This window comes from Chiloscyllium plagiosum, unplaced genomic scaffold, assembly GCF_037043375.1.
Source record: "Chiloscyllium plagiosum isolate Xiang-an unplaced genomic scaffold, Cpla_swu_hap1 HiC_scaffold_2, whole genome shotgun sequence".
In the NCBI taxonomy this organism is placed as follows: Eukaryota; Metazoa; Chordata; class Chondrichthyes; order Orectolobiformes; family Hemiscylliidae; genus Chiloscyllium; species Chiloscyllium plagiosum.
The window spans coordinates 118,533,595-118,555,705 of NW_028270140.1; the positions used below are offsets into that span (position 1 = coordinate 118,533,595).

At 41.4% G+C, this 22,111-nt stretch overlaps 1 protein-coding gene across 4 annotated transcripts in view; it reads left to right on the forward strand.

Moving 5' to 3' along the window:
* The window catches only part of arhgef28a (Rho guanine nucleotide exchange factor 28a), a 468,925-nt gene that overhangs the window by 139,034 nt on the left and 307,780 nt on the right, over positions 1–22,111 (forward strand). For all 4 annotated transcript variants that reach the window (XM_043707577.2, XM_088000126.1, XM_088000117.1 and 1 more), the window contains exon 7: positions 5,113–5,203. In XM_043707577.2, the coding sequence (XP_043563512.2) occupies positions 5,113–5,203 (91 nt within the window). The remainder of the gene's footprint in view (positions 1–5,112; positions 5,204–22,111) is intronic.

Genomic DNA, 22,111 nt, shown 5'->3' on the forward strand with positions numbered 1-22,111 from the left:
AAATGTATTAAACAAGAGACAGGTAGTGGATATATTAAGTAATGTCAGAAGTCACATGACAACAGGTTATAGACCAACAGGTTTATTTGAAACCACAAGCTTTCAGAGTACTGGTCCTTCATCAGGTGAAGTGGAGGGAAGTGCACAGGCACAGAATTTATAGGTGGAAAGATAATGCCAAGATAATTCCAGGTGATTAAGAGTGTCAAAAGATAAATACAAATAACGTGAGTGGAGTGTCAACTGGCTGAATAACAAGTCTTTGCAGGTGATCAAAAGTGTCAGGCAGCTGTCAACAGCTGAATAGTAAGTGAGGAGATGACCTATAATCCAACTAATTATGGCAAAGAGATAATAAAAAATGTGAGGGTGCTGGTGACAAACCAAATGGTTAGAATAACATGATAGGTAAGTGCCGCATGACAAGGGTCTAACCAAAGTAACAAATAATCCAAAACTAATTAAAGTAGAGAGATAACAAATTTCCAAGGTGATGGTGTCAAAATGTAACAGTAAGGAAGCTTTTGCACAGGACGGTATGGGGGGTGGTGGGGGGGGGGGGGGGGGGGGCGCGGGGTTACATGTAGTACAACATGAACCCAAGATCACGGTTGAGACCTTCCTCATGGGTATGGAACTTGGCTAACAGTTTGTGCTTGGTGATTCTGTATTATTTTGTATCTCCAAGGCCGCCTTGGAGGATACTTACCCGAAGATCAAAGGTTCAATGTCTTTGACGGCTGAAGTGTTCCCTCTATTTGGGGGAACACCTCAGTTCAACACCGGCACCTCCACACCATATATTAAGTAACGGTCAATTAGGTGTGAACTGGTTGTACAAGTATGGCGAACATTCTCTCCAAAGAGTGTGACCATACAGCTACTGGGAAGTTCTACATGACATGACAAAACATTGACTTTTGCATATGGAAACCATTGCCAAACATAGATGTTAGAGGTCTGTGTAGTAGGGAAAGAATTTGGAGGATGATTGATGAGGAGATAGTAATTAGTGATATTGAATAATACCTAAACATCTTGTCATCATGCATTAATCCAGCAACATTTTACTATCTCTCTAATATTTGCCCCTTCTACCAGGCAGATTGACTGCTGCAGGATATGAGATGTTCTTTAAATGTGACTCATGGTACCCCTTCAATAAGTCAAGATTAGAGTGGTGCTGAAAAAGATCAGGCAGCATCTGAGGAGCAGGAAAATCAACATTTTGGCCAAAAGCCCTTCATCAGGAATAATCCCTTCAATAATCCTACCAGATCTAAGCCACTTAAGAGTGTGTTTGCCAGCATAATTTTTGAGCATACCATTGAGCTGCATAAACAAGTATTTCAGCACCTCGGCAGTTCTAGTGATTCCCTACAAAGAAACCCGCACATCAAAGTAGTGTGCTGAATCCTGCAGAACTTCATCCAATACTGAAGACTGCATTTGAAAAAGTTTTCAATATTTGGATGACTAGGAAGCAAGTGAGGAGGTAGCAGGTATATAGGGACCACTCCAATATCTTGCAGCAAGTGATGTGAGGGATGAATTAATTCTGTGATTCCAGTGACCTCATTCCTCACTTTGAGAACTCTTGCCAGTCCTTCTTGCATCCTTCACCACCTTCAACTTACATGAAACAACAATTAAACCATTCAGTCAAATTTTATTGCAATGAGTTTCTGTCAAAGCATATGGGGAACAGTCTGCTGACATCCTCAGAGAAGACTTTGGCACTGCAACTCCATAGTTTAGGTCTCAGCATCTCCAAAGACCTGTAGATCAATGGACAGCAAAGAAAAATGAGTGATATTTTGAAAACACTTATTTATTTACTGCATCAATCTCTTCAGAGTGTCACTTGATTATGCAAGGTGGACATTTACTTCAGTCATAGACATTTACAGCACGGAAACAGACCTTTTGGTTGAACTCGTCTATGCTGACCAGATATCCTAACCTAATCTAGTCCCATTTGCCAGTGCTTGGCCCATATCCCTCCAGACTCTTCCTATTTATGTACCCATCCAGATGCTTTTTAAATGTTGCAGTTGTACTAGCCTCCACCATTTCCTCTGGCAGCTCATTCCTTAAACACACCACCCTCTGGATGAAAAAGTTGCCCCTTATGTCCCTTTTATATCTTTCTCCTCTCACCCTAATCCTATGCCCTCTGCTTCTGGACTCCTCCAGCCCAGAAAAAGAGACTTTGTCTATTTATCCTATCCATGCCCTTTATGATTTTATAAACCTCTATAACGTGACCCCGCAACCTCCAATGCTCCAGGGAAAACAGCCCCAACCTAATCAGCCCCTTCTTATAGCTCAAATCATCCAACCCTGGCAAAATCTTTGTAAATCTTTTCTGAACCCTTTCAAGTTTCACAATATCCTTCTAGTAGGAAGGAATCAAGAGACAGATTTCAATAAAACATATAATCAAGAAAGAACCCACTCTATTCACTACTGTACTTACAGCAAGATTACACTTAAAAGCTATGCACTTATGTGTTCCTGTACTGTAAGCTCTTCCACACAGGTTCCTCCAAGATCAGTTTTGAATTTCACTGTTTGTTAAGTTTTCCTAGATGCACTGTGATGTCCAGAGAATCTTGAATTCAAGCAAAAGCAGTCACTGTGCAGATTCACTGCTGTGTCAGTTACCAGTGTAGGTTTCTTTCTTTCTCTCCTTCTCTGACCACGAGGTGCCTTTTGTCTGTCTTCTCCCTTTTGAAAGTGCGGTTGTTTTGATCTTTTTTTCTCCAAAGTTCCAAAACAATGCAATTGCACATAAAACAGTCATTGCTGCTCCTGGAATTCGAAGAAAACACCTCCAACACCTAAAACACCTTAAAAAAGGAGCAGCTTTTACAGCCACAATTTTTTCCCAAGCCCAGAGTTGTATCATGATCCAGCAAAACCACAAAATCTAGTGGCTCTAACTTAAATATAATCACCTCTGTGATAACCAACCAACATTTGTGTTTCAGTCTAACAACCACCTGATGAAGAAGCAGCAGTTCAAAAGCTAGTGCCTCCAAATAACCTGGCGTTGTGTGATTTTTAACTTAAGTTTTAACATTTTTCTTAATCAACCTGCTCAGATGTTATTACACACCTCTGGAGTAAGTGAACCTTGAATCCGGGTCTGTTGATCCAGAGGTAGGGATATTACCACTGTGCCACTTAATAGTCATCATTTTTGTGTTCAAATCTTTCCAGTGCCTTTTTCCTTCCTAATGCGGTAATCCTCTTCAGCCCTATGTCCCTCTGAGAATTCTGCCATTCTCCAATTCTGTTTTTGTGCATTCTCCACTCCTCCACCTCACCATTGAGAGATCATATGGCCTCTAACCCCTGGAATTCCCTTACCAAACCTTTCCATCCTCTATTGGAACATAACACTTTGAGCAGTAGGCCATTTGGCCTTTTCAAACTTAATCCAATCATGAATAAGATCGTGGCTAACCTGGTTGGTGCCTCATCTCCACTTTCCTGTCTGCATTGCATAACCCTTGATAATTTAAGACCTTTGATAAAACTTAAGTGTGATCACGCTTTAAGTCAACCAAACTAATAGCTTTTTTTTAATGATATGGAGGTGCCAGTCTTGGCTAGGAATAGACAAAGTTAAAAATCACACAACATCAGGTTATAGTCCAACAGGTTTATTTGAAACTACAAGTTTTCAGAGCCCCGCTCCTTTGTGGGGTAGTTAGTGGGGCAGGATACATAGGATACAGAATTTATAAGGAAAAGATCGAAGTGTCATACAACTGATGTGATGTATTGACAAACCTAGATTGCTGTTAAGTCTTTAATCACTTAGAATGTGGATGCAGGTTTCTATCCCCAGAATTTCTTTCAAGTTACAGCTCTAAGATAACTTAAGCTTTTATCAGTATATATAAAAAAGTGACATCTCACTTTGTGCAAGAAAGGTTTGAGGTTACAGTCTGTCTGTTTCCCAACCTGGAGTCTGTTTTTTTTTCCAAAGCAGGAATTCATAAAATTCATATTGACTGACTGCCTATGGATTGTGTATTTTTGAACAAAATAGATGGGATGTCCAGGTATGTTGGCTTTGTGTATCTTTGGAAGTTTTTTGAAAGTTCACTGTCAACTTTTGTCTCGAGAGTGTGGTGCTGGAAAAGCACAGCAGGTCAGGCAGCTTCCGACTTTTGTCTGTATTGTGTTCCTGCAAAATATACTGACAATTATTTCTACATTAAAGGTGACATAAATGTAGGTGATATCATTTTACAATTGTTCTTTTCTCAATTAATTGTCTGCTACCTTTCAGTTTCTGAAACAAAATCATGTAATGCTTCTTTCTTAGTTGGACTGGAGTTTATAAAGTCATGAGGGACGTGGATAGGGTGAATAGCGAAGGTCTTTTTCTTAGGGTAGGGAAGTCCAGAGCGAGAGGTTTAAGATGAGAGGGGAAAGATTTAGAAGTGACCTAATGGACAACGTTTTCATGGTATGGAATGAGCTGCCAGAGGATGTAGTAGAGGCTGGTGTAATTACAATATTCATAAGGCATCTGGATGGGTACATGAATAGGAAAGGTTTAGAGGGATATGGACCAAATGCTGGCAAATGGGACTAGATCAGTTCAGGATATCTGTTCAGGGCAGATGAGTTGAACTGAAGGGTTTGTTTCCGTGCTGTATAACTCTATGGCCTGCTGATTATTTCTCACACTTTTTTATTTCAGAAATGCAGTATTTTGCTTTTGTGTGCTATACCGATGTGTTGTAACCAAAATTGTGTGCAGAGAGTGTTGGCAAATTAGGAATTTGTGTAAATACAATAAGTTCGACCAAGCACAATACCAGGTGGATCTTTTAAAATCTGTCAATTCAATTCTATATATTCCACTCCAAGCCAATTTAAAACTCGAAGATCATGACCACAGAGTGCATTCAAAATTATGAACAACAATTCTACAGGCATTGAATGAATAGCAATATTTTTATCCTTTTTAACTTACACTAATAATTTAGACCAAATGTACAAATGTCAACATTTTGTCTGAAATCTTGTTTTGAAGTTTGATTTTTGGAATAAAATAATTAATGCTTTCTACCATGTATTTTCTTCCAGGTGCCTTACCAGGGAAATGCAAAAATGAATGAACTGAAGTTGAATCATCTCTGTACAGAGGAGGGCCATAGTGAAGTAAAAGAAGAGCAAGGTATATTGGTATCATTTAACAATTGATGTCCAGTTAATTGACAGATAAATACAAAAGCACTGTAATTTAATTTTAGAATTCTATTTTGGATTGTGATAACTCGGGAAACTTGCATATTAAGCAACCTCATTTGTAAGTCATGATTTGGATGTGCTGGTGTTGGACTGGGGTGAACAAAGTTAAAAATCGCACAACATCAGGTTATAGTCCAACAGGTTTATTTGGAAGCACTAGCTTTTGGAGCATTGCTCCTACATCAGGCAGTTGTCCTGATGAAGAAACATCACTCTGAAATCTACCTGTTGGACTATACCATGGTGTTGTGTGATTTTTAACTTCATTTTTAAGTTCCTTGAACTTGAGAAATTACTCATTGTTGAGATTTCTCATATAAGGCACTTCAACAGTTTCCTCATTTCCCCTTCCCCTACCTCACCCCAATTCCAAACTTCCAGCTTAGCACTGTTCCCATGACTTGTCCTACCTGCCTATCTTCTTTTCCACCTATCCACTCCACCCTTCTCCCTGATCTATCACCTTCATCCCCTCCCCCACTCACCTATTGTATTCTATGCTACTTTCGCCCCACCTTCACCCCCCCTCTCATTTATTTCTCCACCCTTCAGGCACTCTGCCTGTATTTCTGATGAAGGGCTTTTGCCCGAAATGTCGACTTTACTGCTATCGGATGCTGCCTGAACTGCTGTGCTTTTCCAGCACCACTAATCCAGAACCTGGTTTCCAGCATCTGCAGTCACTGTATTTCCCATTAATTGAGTGTCTTGGACATCATTACTGGTCCACCTGCGCACCTTGCCCACATGCTCATTGCAACTGCTTTACATCCCAGCATCAATATCTTGTCATTGCTCGCAAAACTTCTGCTCAACTTCTCTGTTGCTTACTCCATTCCTCTCTATTGTACAATTGCTCTTTCATTTTCTCTGCATAACTTTTTTGCACCCAGTTGTGTTGCCAGACTTATCCCACAACTGTGTCAAATTTGTAACATGTTTTCTTTCTCAAATAAAGTTACTTCTTTATTACACCCTGAGGACACAATGACTAGTCAGATAATTTCACTATTATTGAACAATTCAAGTTTATACTGAGTATTATTTTCTAAATGGTTGAGTTGCTGAATTGATGAGCTCCATCTCAGCCATACAGATGTCCAGTTTGTAATACCTCTTCGGATTTGCCATAAATGAATCTGAGGAGTTGTTTAACCGGCATCAAGAATACAGCAGGTGGAGCTGTGTACTTCATTGTGTGAAGTGTATTCACTGCAAAGTGCAGCACAAAACTGAAGTATTTTGCATAAATGGCAGTAAAGGAATAAAATTGTAGATTTTTCTTTTTTCGAGAAACCTTATGCCTTAATAAAGTGGGAGAAAAGTAGACCTTGTTAAGCTGATGCTGAGGCATCTCTTTGATTGAAAATGGATTGGACATTGTTTTGGCAATCGCTTGTTTGGCTGTCTTGAAAACGATGAAATCAGAAATGAATTAGGAGCTTGGAAAATGGAGCAAATCAATGGGGAGGAAAGATTGGGCACAGTCTGCAGTAGATTCATGTCAATTCGAGTCCATTTTACATTACGGAGAACGATAAATTTCACCACTACTTGCAGTCTATAAATTGGATAGACAGTGCACAATATCTTTCACAGCACTGATATATATGATTAAAAGCAGAAGCCAGAATCGGGGTGACATGCCTTATCACATCCCTCCAATCAGAGAATTTTCACCTTATACGGAGTGTCCGGCTCTGGTATTTGCACAGGAGGAGATCTAGACAAGGCATCTGGAAGCAAATGAATATCACAGTAAGGGAGAAGTAGGAGTGGGAACAGAAATTATGGAAGTAGAGTCTGACTGACTGTAGTGTGGGATGCAGATAAACCTATTGAGCCTGGAGGAAACACTCCTCTTAGCCCACAAGCAGTCCTTCGAAGGTAGGAATCCATATAGATGTGGTCCTTCTCCCCTTCTTAAAGTAACACTCTAAAACTAGAATTCTTTCCTTATTTATGATACTTCAATTCTTACTCATATTTGAATTATACAAAGGAAGAAAAATAGACTATTCAACTCCTCAACCCTGTTCCACCATTCAATGAGATCATGGATGATCTGTGGTCTAACTCTATATACCTGCCTTTTATCTTTTAATATATTTGCTTAACAAAAACTTAATCTATCTCAGATTTAAAATTAACAGTTGATCTAGTGTCAACTGCCATTTGTGGAAGAGTGTTCCAGATCTCTACCATCCTTTGTGTGTAGGAGTCTTTTCCAATATGTCTCCTGAATGGTCTAGCCCTGATTTGCAGTCAGCCCCTTGTTCTAGAATCCCCAAACTGTGGAAATAATTTATCTTTATTCGTCTTGTCTTTTCTTGTTAATATTTTTTATTAATTTATTTTGTATCTGAAGTTCTTTTTTTCAATTGTAGTATTTAATTCCTTTACATATTATTTAATTTTCTTTTCATGTTTCCAAATACGATTTCCAACTTTTCACACAAATTAGCATGAGCAGATTCTCCAAGTATAAACTTTCAATTACGAGGGGCAAGGTGAATTAATACTACTGAAACATACTGAAACCTATGCTTACAAACTTTTGGTGATCAATCACTCTTAAACATATTTTCGTGTATGAATCTTTATAATACATGAGAAATGATGTGCAGGAATGGGCAAACACGTACTTTCATATTGTGGTGGAAAAAGAATTTTCCTTCGAAGCCTGATGGCAGAAAAACACTCTCAGTATCTTGGTTTGATAGTTCTTTTTGACTTAATTGATATTTGTTACTGCATAGCTTGAGTATTAATTTTAAATTGATTGAGAAATGCATAGGATTTTTTTTCGAGACCCACACAGGTGTTCTTTGTTTATTTTCCATTTTTTAAATTAAAATGTATTCTTGTAGATTTCCCTGTGCTGCATTGGCCCAAGATTTGTATAAAATAATGATGTGGAAAGTAGACTCTTCCTTAAATTTATACATTCATTTCTCAATGTGTACAAGAACAGAGGTATATGGATGATATCTAAATGAAAACTGTCTGTTAAGACATGATTAAAGAATATTTTCTGACGTTCTTACTGTTGACCTACAAGATTTGGGGCGGAAGTTTTCATCCCTTTGTTCAGAGATGGAAGACTTAAAAAAGTGGTGAACTAGTTTCTGAAATTCCAGTGGCCCCCCCATTCCTGTTTTCAGCAATTTTACCTGTGTAGGTAGTGAGCCTACACCCAGCATTCCTGACGTTGCTGGCTACATTGTAATTCTCCACACAGTTTTGATATTCAGGTCCTTTTTTTTCTTAGGAAACATGGCTGTCGGCTCCTCAGGAATCATAGCCTTAGGGGAACCCGAGTCTCAAGTTGGGAACTGAAGAAAGAAACCATTTAAAAATCCCTTTGCAAAATAATCCTCTCTTTACCTACTCATAAAACTGTCAATCAATTACAGACAGCACGTCCCATTTCCAAACTCCCAGAGGAAATCTTAAACTTCATAATGAAACTACCTGGAAAAAAAAATGACAGGTTACCTGCTCCACCTGCTTTGTTGATTCAGTTGCCAGCTGACCTCATTATAAATACATATAAAATGGATTTAACTCAGCAGGAACCTATTTATTCAGTTGTAAAGTGGAGTGTTTTCTTTGTGTGATTGATATCTTTAGTAACATAGAAATGTATGCCATTCAGCCCATGCTCATCATTTTATAAGATCATGGCTAATTGAACAATTCAGTGTCTTTTACACACATTATCCCCATAATTCTTTAAGGAATTGATAATCATTTCATGGCCCTCTGGGATAGAGAATTTTAAAAAATTTAGTAAGGGGATTAGGATGTCACTAGCTAGGCCAGCATTTACTGCCCATCCCTAATTGCCTGCAAACACATTGACCAGACTAGGGCAGGATGGCAGATTACCTTCTCTAAAGGGCATTAGTGAACTAGGTGGGTTTTTCCGACACTCAACTGTGGTCGTCATTAGACTCTTAATTCCAGATTTTTAATTGAATTCAAATTCCACCATCTGCCATGGCGGCATTCAAACCTGATATCACAGAACATTACCCTGGATCTTTAGATTAACAGTTCATCTATAATACCACAAGTTGTCACCTCCCCAATAATTCTTAGGGTTCACAAGCATGGGTAAAGTTGATTACCTTGTGTATTGGATTATTACATGTGCTTCAAAGAGATCTTTCAACTCTTGTGTGTTTATTTGGACAGGTTTAAAAAGTATGAGGTAAGAGGGGCAGATTCCTTCAGAATAGAGGCAGGTTCATAAGGTTGGGTAGGTTCCTTACTGCTGATAGCCATTGCCTTGACAGAACTGCCGTTACAAAGCTTAACTGTTTTTAGCTGATACCAACCTGTTGTTTGAGGTAGCCTAACTAGTCTATTGTAAGAAGGTTATCAGTATAGTCAGTACTGGTGTTTGAGGCAATTTTGGGTTAAGAAAATATTTAGTTTCCTAATTAGCAAGCTTCTGCTATGCCACTAAAATACTGAGCAGCATGAATGCTTTACTTATGTAAGCATGCAAAATTTGAGTACTGTAATATTTCAACATTAAATAAGAAGCATGCAACTTCATAACATTACAGATTTTGTCTTGCAGCCTGAAATACTTTCACTGTGCTTCATCAATTTTATTGAGCTTTTGCCTAATCTAAGATACATCTACTATAAGTAATGGCAGTGTGCCCAGTGCGTAATAGTAGGAATACAGATTTATTTCTCAAATAGTAATTTTATGCACAACGAACAGCTAATTCAGTCTCAGGATCTGTGCTGGCAGGCATGGATCACTTAAGTTTCACTCTCATGGGTGATGATGTCATGAGAAACATTTTAATGAATTACAGCTTTGCAAATCATTTCCAGTTTTACAGAAAACAATCTGTGATCCTCTGAAAATAATATTGTTATCTACATAAAATGGTGTACTTTTTAATCACCTTCCTGTTTCTCCATTTTGTTTTTTCTACCCAGCTGGATCATGTTAGTCCCAAATCTGTGCTTTGCCTTGAACAAGCTAATAATTCAATCTGAATGTGATGGTGGGATGGAGAAGGATGACTTGGGGAGGGGGGGGAGGTGGAGAAATTTTGACAGGGGAGTTTTGGGGTAAGTAGGTGGGGATTTTGAGTTGGGGTCCAGCTCTGTTGATACTCTGCAATTAACACTTGCAATGTCTGAGTATCCCTTGCAATGGCTTCTCTTCCTGCCTCTGCTCCATTACCTCTGATGTCCCCAAGGAATGAGTCTCAGCTCCCATCTACATGCCACACCTCTGTGGCTGCATTCAAAAGCTCAGCATTTCATTTACATATAACAGCATCCAGCTGTATATCGCCACCACTTCTCTTGAATCCTTTACTGTTATTAAATTATCATAATGTTTATCCAACATTCAGTACTGAAAGTGCAGAATGTTCTTCCATTAAATATTTCATAACTTCTTATTTCTACTGACTCTATTTGTCTTCGTAGAAACAATCTGAGATTAAACTAGTTGGTCACCATTTTGATGTCAGATTCGATCTGGAGGTGAGCTTCTGACCTCATTCGTGTCATCATTTAGACGCGTATTTCCAGCTATGTATCACTGTCTGACCTAACTGTGTCTCAGCTGATTACTGCCCGATCCATAAATTAAATGAGAATTATTCTGGGATACAATATTCTACCTGACCCCTCACCTGGTGAAGTGATGAAGGTGTTTCTCAATTTTCTGGTCCACATTGGCTGGTCAAAAGCCCTCCAATCCCTCTGCTCCAATCCCAACCTCACCATCAAACCAGCAGATAAAGGGGGCGCAGTGGTAGTCAGGCGCACTGACCTCTACACCGCTGAAGCCAAACGCCAGCTCGAGGACACCTCTTCCTACCGCCCCCTCGACCATGACCCCACTCCCCATCACCAAAACATCATCTCCCAGACCATACAGAACCTCATCACCTCAGGAGATCTCCCACCCACAGCTTCCAACCTCATAGTCCAGGAACCCCGCACTGCCCGGTTCTACCTCCTTCCCAAGATCCACAAGCCTGACCACCCTGGCCGACCCATTGTCTCAGCATGCTCCTGCCCCATTGAACTCATCTCTACCTACCTCGACACTGTCCAATCCCTCCTAGTCCAGGAACTCCCCACATACGTTCGAGACACCACCCACGCCCTCGACCTCCTCCAAGACTTCCGTTTCCCCAGCCCCCAACGCCTCATCTTCACCATGGATATCCAATCCCTCTACACCTCCATCCGCCATGACCAGGGCCTCCAAGCCCTCCGTTGTTTCCTCTCCAGACGTCCCCAATAGTACCCTTCCACCGACACTCTCATTCGTTTGGCCGAACTGGTCCTCACTCTTAACAATTTCTCCTTCGAATCCTCCCACATCCTCCAGACCAAAGGGGTAGCCATGGGCACACGTATGGGCCCCAGCTATGCCTGTCTCTTTGTTGGCTACGTAGAACAGTTGATCTTCCGTAATTACACCGGTACCACTCCCCACCTCTTCCTCCGCTACATTGATGACTGCATTGGTGCCACCTCGTGCTCCCGCGAGGAGGTTGAGCAATTCATCAACTTCACCAATACATTCCACCCTGACCTTAAATTTACCTGGACCATCTCTGACACCTTCCTCCCCTTCCTGGACCTCTCCATCTCCATTAATGACGACCGACTTGACACTGACATTTTTTACAAACCCACCGACTCCCACAGCTGCCTGGATTACATCTCTTCCCACCCTACCTCTTGCAAAAATGCCATCCCATATTCCCAATTCCCAATTCCTCCGCCGTATCTGCTCCCAGGAGGACCAGTTCTACCACAGAACACACCAGATGGCCTCCTTCTTTAGAGACCGCAATTTCCCTTCCCATGTGGTTAAAGATGCCCTCCAACGCATCTCGTCCACATTCCACACCTCCGCCCTCAGAACCCACCCCTCCAACCGTAACAAGGACAGAAAGCCCCTGGTGCTCACCTTCCACCCCACCAACCTTCGCATGAACCAAATCGTCCGCCAACATTTCTGCCACCTCCAAAAAGACCAGGGATATATTTCCCTCCCCACCTCTTTCCGCCTTCCGCAAAGACCGTTCCCTCCGTGACCACCTGGTCAGGTCCACGCCCTCCTACAACCTACCCTCCCATCCTGGCACCTTCCCATGCCACTGCAGGAACTGCAAAACCTGCGCCCACACCTCCTCCCTCACCTCTATCCAAGGCCTAAAGGAGCCTTCCACATCCATCAAAGTTTTACCTGCACATCCACTAATATCATTTATTCTATCCGTTGCACCCGATGCGGTCTCCTCTACATTGGGGAGACTGGGCGCCTCCTAGCAGAGCGCTTTAGGGAACATCTCCGGGACACCCGCACCAATCAACCACACCGCCCCGTGGCTCAACATTTCAACTCCCCCTCCCAATCTGCCGAGGACATGGAGGTCCTGGGCCTCCTTCACTGCCGCTCCCTCACCACCAGACGCCTGGAGGAAAAATGCCTCGGAACACTTCAACCCCAGGGCATCAATAAGGATTTCAACAGTTTCCTCATTTCCCCTCCCCCCACCTCACCCCAGTTCCAAACTTCCAGCTCAGCACTGTCCCCATGACTTGTCCTACCTGCCTATCTTCTTTTCCACCTACCACTCCACCCTCCTCCCCCACCGACCTATCATCTTCATCCCCTCCCCCACTCATCTATTGTACTCTATGCTACTTTCACCCCACCCCCACCCTCCTCTAGCTTATCCCCCCAAGCTTCAGGCTCTCTGTCGTTATTCCTGATGAAGGGCTTTTGTTCGAAACGTCGATTTTACTGGTCCTCGGATGCTGCCTGAGCCGCTGTGCTCTTCCAGCACTACTAATCCAGAATCTGGTTTCCAGCGTCTGCAGTCATTGTTTTTACCTAGTTGATTTTAACCCTACTGCGAATCCTCTTGCAAGGATGCCTGCCTTGAAGAAGTTTTTCTCCTCTCTCTACAAGGATCTCAGAGAGTCCCTCTCCCACTGCAACTCCCAGGTCATTTTCTCTGACTTGAATCATGCAGAGCTTCAGTTCCTTTATATTAATGACCCGGTTCTTGGAATTTTGAGATTTGCATTTCACATTTCTCCTGTCAATTATTGCTCTGTGTCAGATTTGTCATTTCCATTTTGAGCTACGTATTTTTCTGGCATTTTAACTTTTTGTCTCTGTTTCCTGAAAAGTATTTTCTCATTAATATCAGTCATTCTATCCCGTAGCCTGATCAAGTTGACGAAGGTTTATTTTTAAACAAGGTAGTGTACAGCGTTTTATGGCTACTCGTGTATTAATTCCTCTGTGTTAATACTTCAGGTGAATAACTTTTTGACAGGGCCCTACTGAATAGTCATTGAACTGAAACATTTTTTTTTTCTCTTTGTATCGAAGCTGTCAGACTTGCTGAATTTTTTCAGCATTTTCTGTTTTTTTTTCTGACTTTTCCACTGCTGGAGAAGTTTGCCTTTATATTGAGATACACTGTCTCCTTGGATTGACTTAAAAATGTAATGTCCAAAAAAAAAACTGTTGAAAATTTGTTTTGATTGTTATAGAGAGAATGTAAAATTAGTTTTAATTTGGGGCAGGGTTTTTGAAAGTTTGGTTTTATTTCACAAAAAATGGACATTAACAGTTTTTAAAATATTACATCCATTGTGTTTTTTTGCTCATTTTGTTTTCGGCTACTTGTAAAGTTGAAGCACTTGAATTGGACATATCACAATAGAAATATCCATCACAATATTTTTGTAAATATCATATTGTTATGTTGTTTTTCATCTACGACATTTTACAAAGTTCATGTTGTTTGGATTAATGCAGATGGCTGTTTTTATGTTATCTTGTCAGACATTCACGATAGCATAAATTATTCCTTTTGGAACATCTAAAATGAATGGATCATGCTTTAAAAAAATAAAGGTAATTCAATTTTATTAATTTTTTAAAGTTCCCTTCCTTTTTTTTTGACCCTTGCTGAACTTCCAACTTTGCATCTACACCATCATCTTTTTTTGCTTGCACTTCCATAACCTTTCTCAGCTGTGCTCCTGCCTTGTCTGCAACAGACACCCATATCAACATCTTTGTCATAATACTGGTGCTCTCTTGGTTGGCCAATGTTCCATAATATGAAGAGAATGAAAGACTCAGCAGTTCAGACTGAACCAAAGAAGAACCTAGATAACTGTGGTGGTCTTCAACTCTGAAGCACTATAGTAAGGAAAAGTTTTAACCTTTTAAAAATGTCTTTTAAGTTTGTAATTATGTTTAAGAAGGTTTGAAAATGATCGTCTAGAGTTTGTATTGATTGTCAAGAGACCGTGGGCGGCACGGTGGCTCAGTGGTTAGCACTGCTGCCTCACAGCACCAGGGTCCCAGGTTTGATTCTGGCCTCGGGTGACTGTCTGTGTGGAGTTTGTACATTCTCCCTGTGTCTGCGTGGGTTTCCTCCGGGTGCTCCGGTTTCCTCCCACAGTCCAAAGATGTGCAGGTCAGGTGAATCGGCCATGCTAAATTGCCCATCGTGTTAGGTGCATTAGTCAGGGGTGAATGTAGGGGAATGGGTCTGGGTGAGTTACTCTTCAGAGGGTCGGTGTGGACTGGTTGGGCCAAAGGCCCTGTTTCCACACTGTAGGGAAACTAATCTAATTTGTCATTTTCTTGGATAACCAGAAGTACTGATCCATTTAATTTCTTGACAAAGAATCAGTACCAACAGAAAGCTGGTCCAGAATCTGGTTTCCAGCATCTGCAGTCATTGTTTTTACCAACAGAAAGCTGGTTAAGAAAGAAGCTGTGTAGCTGGCAGATACAAAGGAGAACTACAAGGAGAAGAGCTCGAGGGTGAAAATGATCATTGCCCAAGTGCAGACACTGAGAGAAAGCAGAAAGAGACCAAAATAGAAAACAGAATATTATTGTGAGTAAAGAAGCAAAGTACTTAGTATGAGGTCAGTTTCTCTATTAGTCAGAAAAGGAGATTGGAATCCATAGAGACATTATGTGAGCTGGCTAAATTTTCTAAAACTTGTAAAGCTGTGTGAATAGCTTGGTAATTCTAATGGGTTCAACATTTTCTCAGAAGTGGCCAAACTATGGGGTGGGCTATTATTAATTGATCAGGTAAAAATTCATTCTGTGACAGTCTTAAGGTTTAGTTTTCCAATGTAAGGGAGAGGGATTGATGAACTGTACCTTGCTGTTAGTAATCATACTTATGCAACTCTGTTAAAGTGAAAGCCTTTACTTATATGAACCCAGACCGATCCTTTGTGAATAAGAAGTGGTATATTGCGGAAATATGTAGTGCCATATTTGTGCAGGGAGTGAATGTGAATTATTGTATGAGTACTGCATTGTCTATCTAAAACTGAGTTTCCTTTTTAAATTCATGTTTATTTTGGTGTACATTATTCACAAAGCTTAAGGTGTGGATCGGTACCTGGGACTACGATGTTGTGGCCATCACGGAAACGTGGATAGAAGAGGGACAGGAATGGTTGTTGGAGGTTCCTGGTTACAGATGTTTCAGTAAGATTAGGGAGGGTGGTAAAAAAGGAGGGGGGGTGGCGTTGCTAATTAGAAATGGTATAACGGCTGCAGAAAGGCAGTTCGAGGGGGATCTGCCTTTGGAGGTAGTATGGGCTGAAGTCTGAAATAGGAAAGGTGCAATCACCTTGTTGGGTGTTTACTATAGGCCCCCCAATAGCAGCAGAGATTTGGAGAAACAGATTGGGAAACATATTTTGGAAAGGTGCAGAAGCCACAGGGTAGTAGTCATGGGCGATTTCAACTTCCCAAATATTGATTGGAAGCTCTTTTGATCAAGTAGATTGGATGGGGCGGTGTTTGCGCAATGTGTCCAGGAAGCTTTTCTAACTCAGTATGTAGATTGTCCGACCAGAGGGGAGGCCATATTGGATTTGGTACTCGGTAATGAACCAGGACAAGTAATGGGCTTGTTAGTGGGTGAACATTTTGGTGATGGTGACCACAATTCTGTGACTTTCACCTTGGTTATGGAGAGAGATAGGTGCGTGCAACAGGGTAGGTTTTACAATTGGGGGAAGGGTAATTACGATGCTGTAAGACAGGATCTGAGGAGCATAAGTTGGGAGCATAGGCTGTCAGGGAAGGATGTCGTGGAAATGTGGAACTTTTTCAAGGAACAGATACGACGTGTCCTTGATATGTATGTACCTGTCAGGCAGGAAAGAAATGGTCGTGTGAGGGAACCTTGGTTGACGAGGGAGGTTGAATGTCTTGTAAAGAGGAAGAAGGAGGCTTACATAAGGTTGAGGAAACAGGGTTCAGACAGAGCAGTGGAGGGATACAGGATAGCCAGAAGGGAGCTGAAGAAAGGGATTAGGAGAGCTAAGAGGGCATGAAAAATCTTTGGCGGATAGGATCAAGGATAACCCAAAGGCATTTTATGCGGAAGTGAGAAACATGAGAATGACGAGAACGAGGGTAGGTCCGATCAAGGACAGTAGTGGGAGAATGTGTATTGAGTCAGAAGAGATAGGAGAGGTCTTGAATGAGTACTTTTCTTCAGTATTTACGAACGAGAGGGACCGTATTGTTGAAGAGGAGAGTGTGAAACGGACTGGTAAGCTAGAGGAGATACTTGTTAGGAAGGAAGATGTGTTGGACATTTTGAACAACTTGAGGATAGACAAGTCCCCCGGGCCTGACGGGATATATCCTAGGATTATGTGGGAAGCAAGAGAGGAAATTGCAGTACCGTTGGCAATGATCTTTTCGTCTTCACTGTCAACGGAGGTGGTACCAGGGGACTGGAGAGTGGCGAATGTTGTGCCCCTGTTCAAAAAAGGGAATAGGGATAACCCCGGGAATTACAGGCTAGTTAGTCTTACTTCGGTGGTAGGCAAAGTAATGGAAAGGGTACTGAGGGATAGGATTTATGAGTATCTGGAAAGACACTGCTTGATTAGGGACAGCCAGTACGGATTTGTGAGGGATAGGTCTTGCCTTACAAGTCGTATTGAATTCTTTGAGGAGGTGACCAAGCATGTGGATGAGGGTAGAGCAGTGGATGTAGTATACATGGATTTTAGTAACGCATTTGATAAAGTTCCCCATGGTAGGCTTATGCGGAAAGTCAGGAGGCATGGGATAGAGGGAAATTTGGCCAATTGGATAGAAAACTGGCTAACCGGTCGAAGTCAGAGAGTGGTGGTAGATGGTAAATATTCAGCCTGGAGCCCAGTTACAAGTGGAGTTCCGCAGGGATCAGTTCTGGGTCCTCTGCTGTTTGTAATTTTTATTAATGACTTTGATGAGGGAGTCGAAGGGTGGGTCAGTAAATTTGCAGATGATATGAAGATTGGTGGAGTTGTGGATAGTGAGGAGGGCTGTTGTTGGCTGCAAAGGGACTTCGATATGATGCAGAGCTGGGCTGAGGAGTGGCAGATGGAGTTCAACCCTGCCAAGTGTGAGGTTGTCTATTTTGGAAAGACAAATAAGAATGCGGAATACAGGGTTAATGGTAGGGTTCTTAGTGAGGTGGAGGAACAGAGGGATCTTGGGGTCTATGTTCATAGATCTTTGAAAGTTGCCACTCAGGTGGATAGAGCTTGTAAGAAGGGCTATGGTGTATTAGCGTTCATTAGCAGAGGGATTGAATTCAAGAGTCGTGAAGTGATGTTGCAACTGTACAGGACTTTGGTTAGGCCACATTTGGAGTACTGTGTGCAGTTCTGGTCGCCTCACTTTAGGAAAGATATGGAAGCTTTGAAGAGGGTGCAGAGAAGATTTACCAGGATGTTGCCTGGAATGGAGAATAGGTCGTACAAGTATAGGTTGAGAGTGCTAGGCCTTTTCTCGTTGGAACGGCGAAGGATGAGGGGTGACTTGATAGAGGTTTATAAAATGATCAGAGGAATAGATAGAGTAGACAGTCAGAAACTTTTTCCCTGGGTACAACAGAGTGTTACAAGGGGACATAAATTTAAGGTGAAGAGTGGAAGGTATAGGGGAGATGTCAGGGGTGGGTTCTTTACCCAGAGAGTGGTGGGGGCATGGAATTTGCTGCCTGTGGGAGTGGTAGAGTCAGAATCTTTGGTAACCTTTAAGCGGCAATTGGATAGGTACATGGATGGGTGCTTACGCTAGGACAAATGTCCGGCACAACATCGTGGGCTGAAGGGCCTGTTCCATGCCGTATTGTTCTGTGTTCTATGTTCTATTGTAAAAAGTGGAAAAAGTTAAGAAATATAACATTTAAAATGAGTACAGAGGCATAGAAAAGCATGAGATCAAACAAAAGGAAGGTCTCTGAAAAGGTGGAAGGAAGGAGTGATAACATGACAAAAAGAATGATGGTGAAACACAAGACTTGGTGTTAATGGGGGAATCGAAGAAGTGAAAATTGCACTTAAATTATATACAAGTAATGTTAAAAGAGGCACTGCTTGTACCTGCTTTCCAAAAACAAAGGCTGTGATTTGAAATTGATGAATTCATTCATGAATTCAAAAAATTAGAAAATGTCGAATTGAAAAATTGAGGTACTGTTTCTTGAGCTTTTTTTGGATGTCATTGGGACATTATAAAATGTCAAGAATGGAGTAGGACTGAGAATTGAAACATCAGGTGACCCTGCTTGGACATAATTAGTAAAGTGTTCTCTCCATCTGTTATTTGGTCTTCTGGTGTAGCACAGATAACATTATGAGTAGTGAATAGGCCATACTAAATTGTAAGAAATACACTGAATCACTGTTTCATCTGAGCATCTGACTCTCTGGATTGGGGATGGGGGAGACTGGAGGGTGGGTAAGTGGGTGAGAGTGCACATGTTGTGCCTGGAAAGGAACGTAAGAGATAAGAAAATGAGAAATATAAATTCCCTCCCTAAGAGTGTTGTGGGTCTACTTATAGCACATTGACTGCAGCAGTTCGAGAAAGCAACTTAGCACCATCTTCTCAAGGGCAATGAGAGATGGGCAATAAATGCTGACCAGCCAACGATGCCCACGTTCCATGAGTGAATAGAAAAAGCAGACAGTACGAACTTCTACAGATGCAGAAGGAAGAAAGAGAATTGCTAAAGTAAATATTTATTTCTTAGAAGATGAGTCTGGAATCAATCGTATGAAATGAAGAAATGGCAGAAACTCTGAAGAAATATTTTGTCTTCCATACGGCAGAATATATTAAAGTGATTCAAATTTAGTAGAACATCAGGACATGAGGGATGAAGGTACTTAAAACAATCACATCCATGGGAAAAAATATACGAAGAAAACCAATCAAGTTCAAAGTGAAGACTGACAAGTCTCCTGGACCTGATGGCCTGTATTCTAGGGTCTTAAAAGAATTTAATGCAAAGATAGCATTGGTTAACATCTTCTAAAAGTACCCATATGCGGAGATGGCCCCAGCAGATTGGAAAGGAGCAAATACAACAGCTCTATGGAAGAAATGAAGGTAACAGAACATGGCCAGTTATCCATGCTGGGAAATGCTAAATCCATAATTAAGAAATCAATAGCAGGATCCTTCAAAAATTGTAATTCAATCAAGCAAAGTCAGCATTCTCTTATGAAAAGGACCTCCTATTTGACAAATGTATTAGAGCTTTTTGAGGATGTAACAGGCAGGGTGAAGGGTTACCAATTGATGTAGTATAAGGTGCCACTAAGGCTACCACACAGGACAAGAAATAATGGTGTTGGGGTCATGTATACACACAGATCTGTACATCACCTTCCTTGGAGATGTTGCTTCCAAGATAGCTAAATTTGCTGACCATATCCCTAACACAGAATCACAATGTTCAGGAAGATAACATAATGGTCAATGTTCATGCAGAATTCAGCAAAAGGCTGAACCAGTCTTCCAGTGACTTCACAAATTCCAGGATATGCACTGTAACAGAATGGCAGTAAAATGGGTATCAGCTGGTGAAAGAGGAACATAGTGCTGACCAATGAAAATTTGTAGTGCATTTAAAGAGGACCCTCAGGAGTGGGAAAACCCTTCAAGTGGCATAAAAGAGAGTGTGATACACTAGGCTGGTGGCAGAGTTATGCTGTTCAATGACCTGCTTGGGCCTGGAATAACCAAAAACAGATCACCGATACCCTGACATTGTGTGGAGATTTCAGGCCCTGAGTAGAGATATTTGTATCATCTACAATGGTTAGGTTGCAGACGACTGGAATGTGGTTAATGTGTCTTTATTTAAACAAGGCTGTAAGGTGAAGCCTGGGAACTGTAGACCTGTGAGGTCTAACATCAGAGCTGGATAATTTGTTAGAGGTGGTTCTGAAAGATAGAATTCATATGCAATTGGAGAGGCAAAGAATGATCAAGGGTAATCATCATGGTTTTGTGTGAGAGAAATTGTGTCTCACAAACTTGATTAAAGTTTTTGAGGAAGTAATCAAAAAGATTGAAGACAGAGCAATAGTTATTGTTTACTCGGACTTCAGTAAAGTCTGCATAATTATTAAGGTTAGATCAGATGGGATTTAGGGTGAGCTTGCCAATTGGATACAAATTGGCTTGACAGTAGGAAACAAAGTGATGGTTGTTTTTCAGACTGAAGGTCTGTGACCAGTGGTGTTGCACAGGCATTGGTACCAGGTCCACTTTTATTTGTCATTCATATAAATGATTTGGATGATAAAATGGGAGGCGTGGTTAGTAAGTTTGTGGATGACACCGAAATTGGTGGAAAAGTGGACAGTGAAGAAGGCTATCTAAGATTACAAAGAGAGCTTGATCAATTGGGTCAATGAGTGACAGAATTTAATTTGGATAAATGCGAGACAATGCATTTTGGTAAAACAAACAGGGGCATGGCCCTGGGTTATAGTGTCATAGAGTCATAGAGATGTATAGCACGGAAACAGACCCTTCGGTCAAACCCGTCGATGCCGATCAGATATCCCAACTCAATCTAGTCCCACCTGCCAGCACCTGGCCCATATCCTTCCAAATCCTTCCTATTCATATACCCATCCAAATGGCTTTTAAATGTTGTAATTGTACCAGTCTCTATCACTTCCGCTGGCAGCTCATTCCATACATGTACCACCCTCTGCGTGAAAAGGTTTCCCCTTAGGTCTCTTTTATATCTTTCCCCTCTCACCCTAAACCTATGCCCTCTAGTTCTGGACTCCCCCTCCCCAGGGAAAAGACTTTGTTTATTTATCCTATCCATGCCCCTCATAATTTTGTAAGCCTCTGTAAGCCTTTCAGCCTCTGACACTCTAGGGAAAACAGCTCCAATCTGATCAACCTCTCCCTATAACTCAAATCCTCCAACTCTGGCAACATCCTTGTAAATCTTTTCTGAATCCTTTCAAGTTTCACAACATCTTTCCGATAGGAAGGAGACCAGAATTGCATGGAATATTCCAACAGTGGCCTAACCAATGCCCTGTACAGCTGCAACATGACCTCCCAACTCCTATACACAATACCCTGACCAATAAAAGAAAGCATACCACCTTCTTCACTATCTTGTCCACCTGTGACTCCACTTTCAAGGAGTGATGAACCTGCACTCCAAGGTCTCTTTGTTCAGCAACAGGTCCTGGGGATATATCCACTTTTATGCGTTTCAAGACATACAGCACTTCCTCCTCTGTAATATGGACATTTTTCAACATGTCACCATCTATTTCTCTACATTCTATATCTTCCATGTCCTTTTCCACATTAAATACTAATGCAAAATACTCATTTAGTATCTCCCCCATTTTCTGCGGCTCCACACAAAGGCCGTCTTGCTGATCTTTGAGGGGCCCTATTCTCTCCCTAGTTACCCTTTTGTCCTTAATG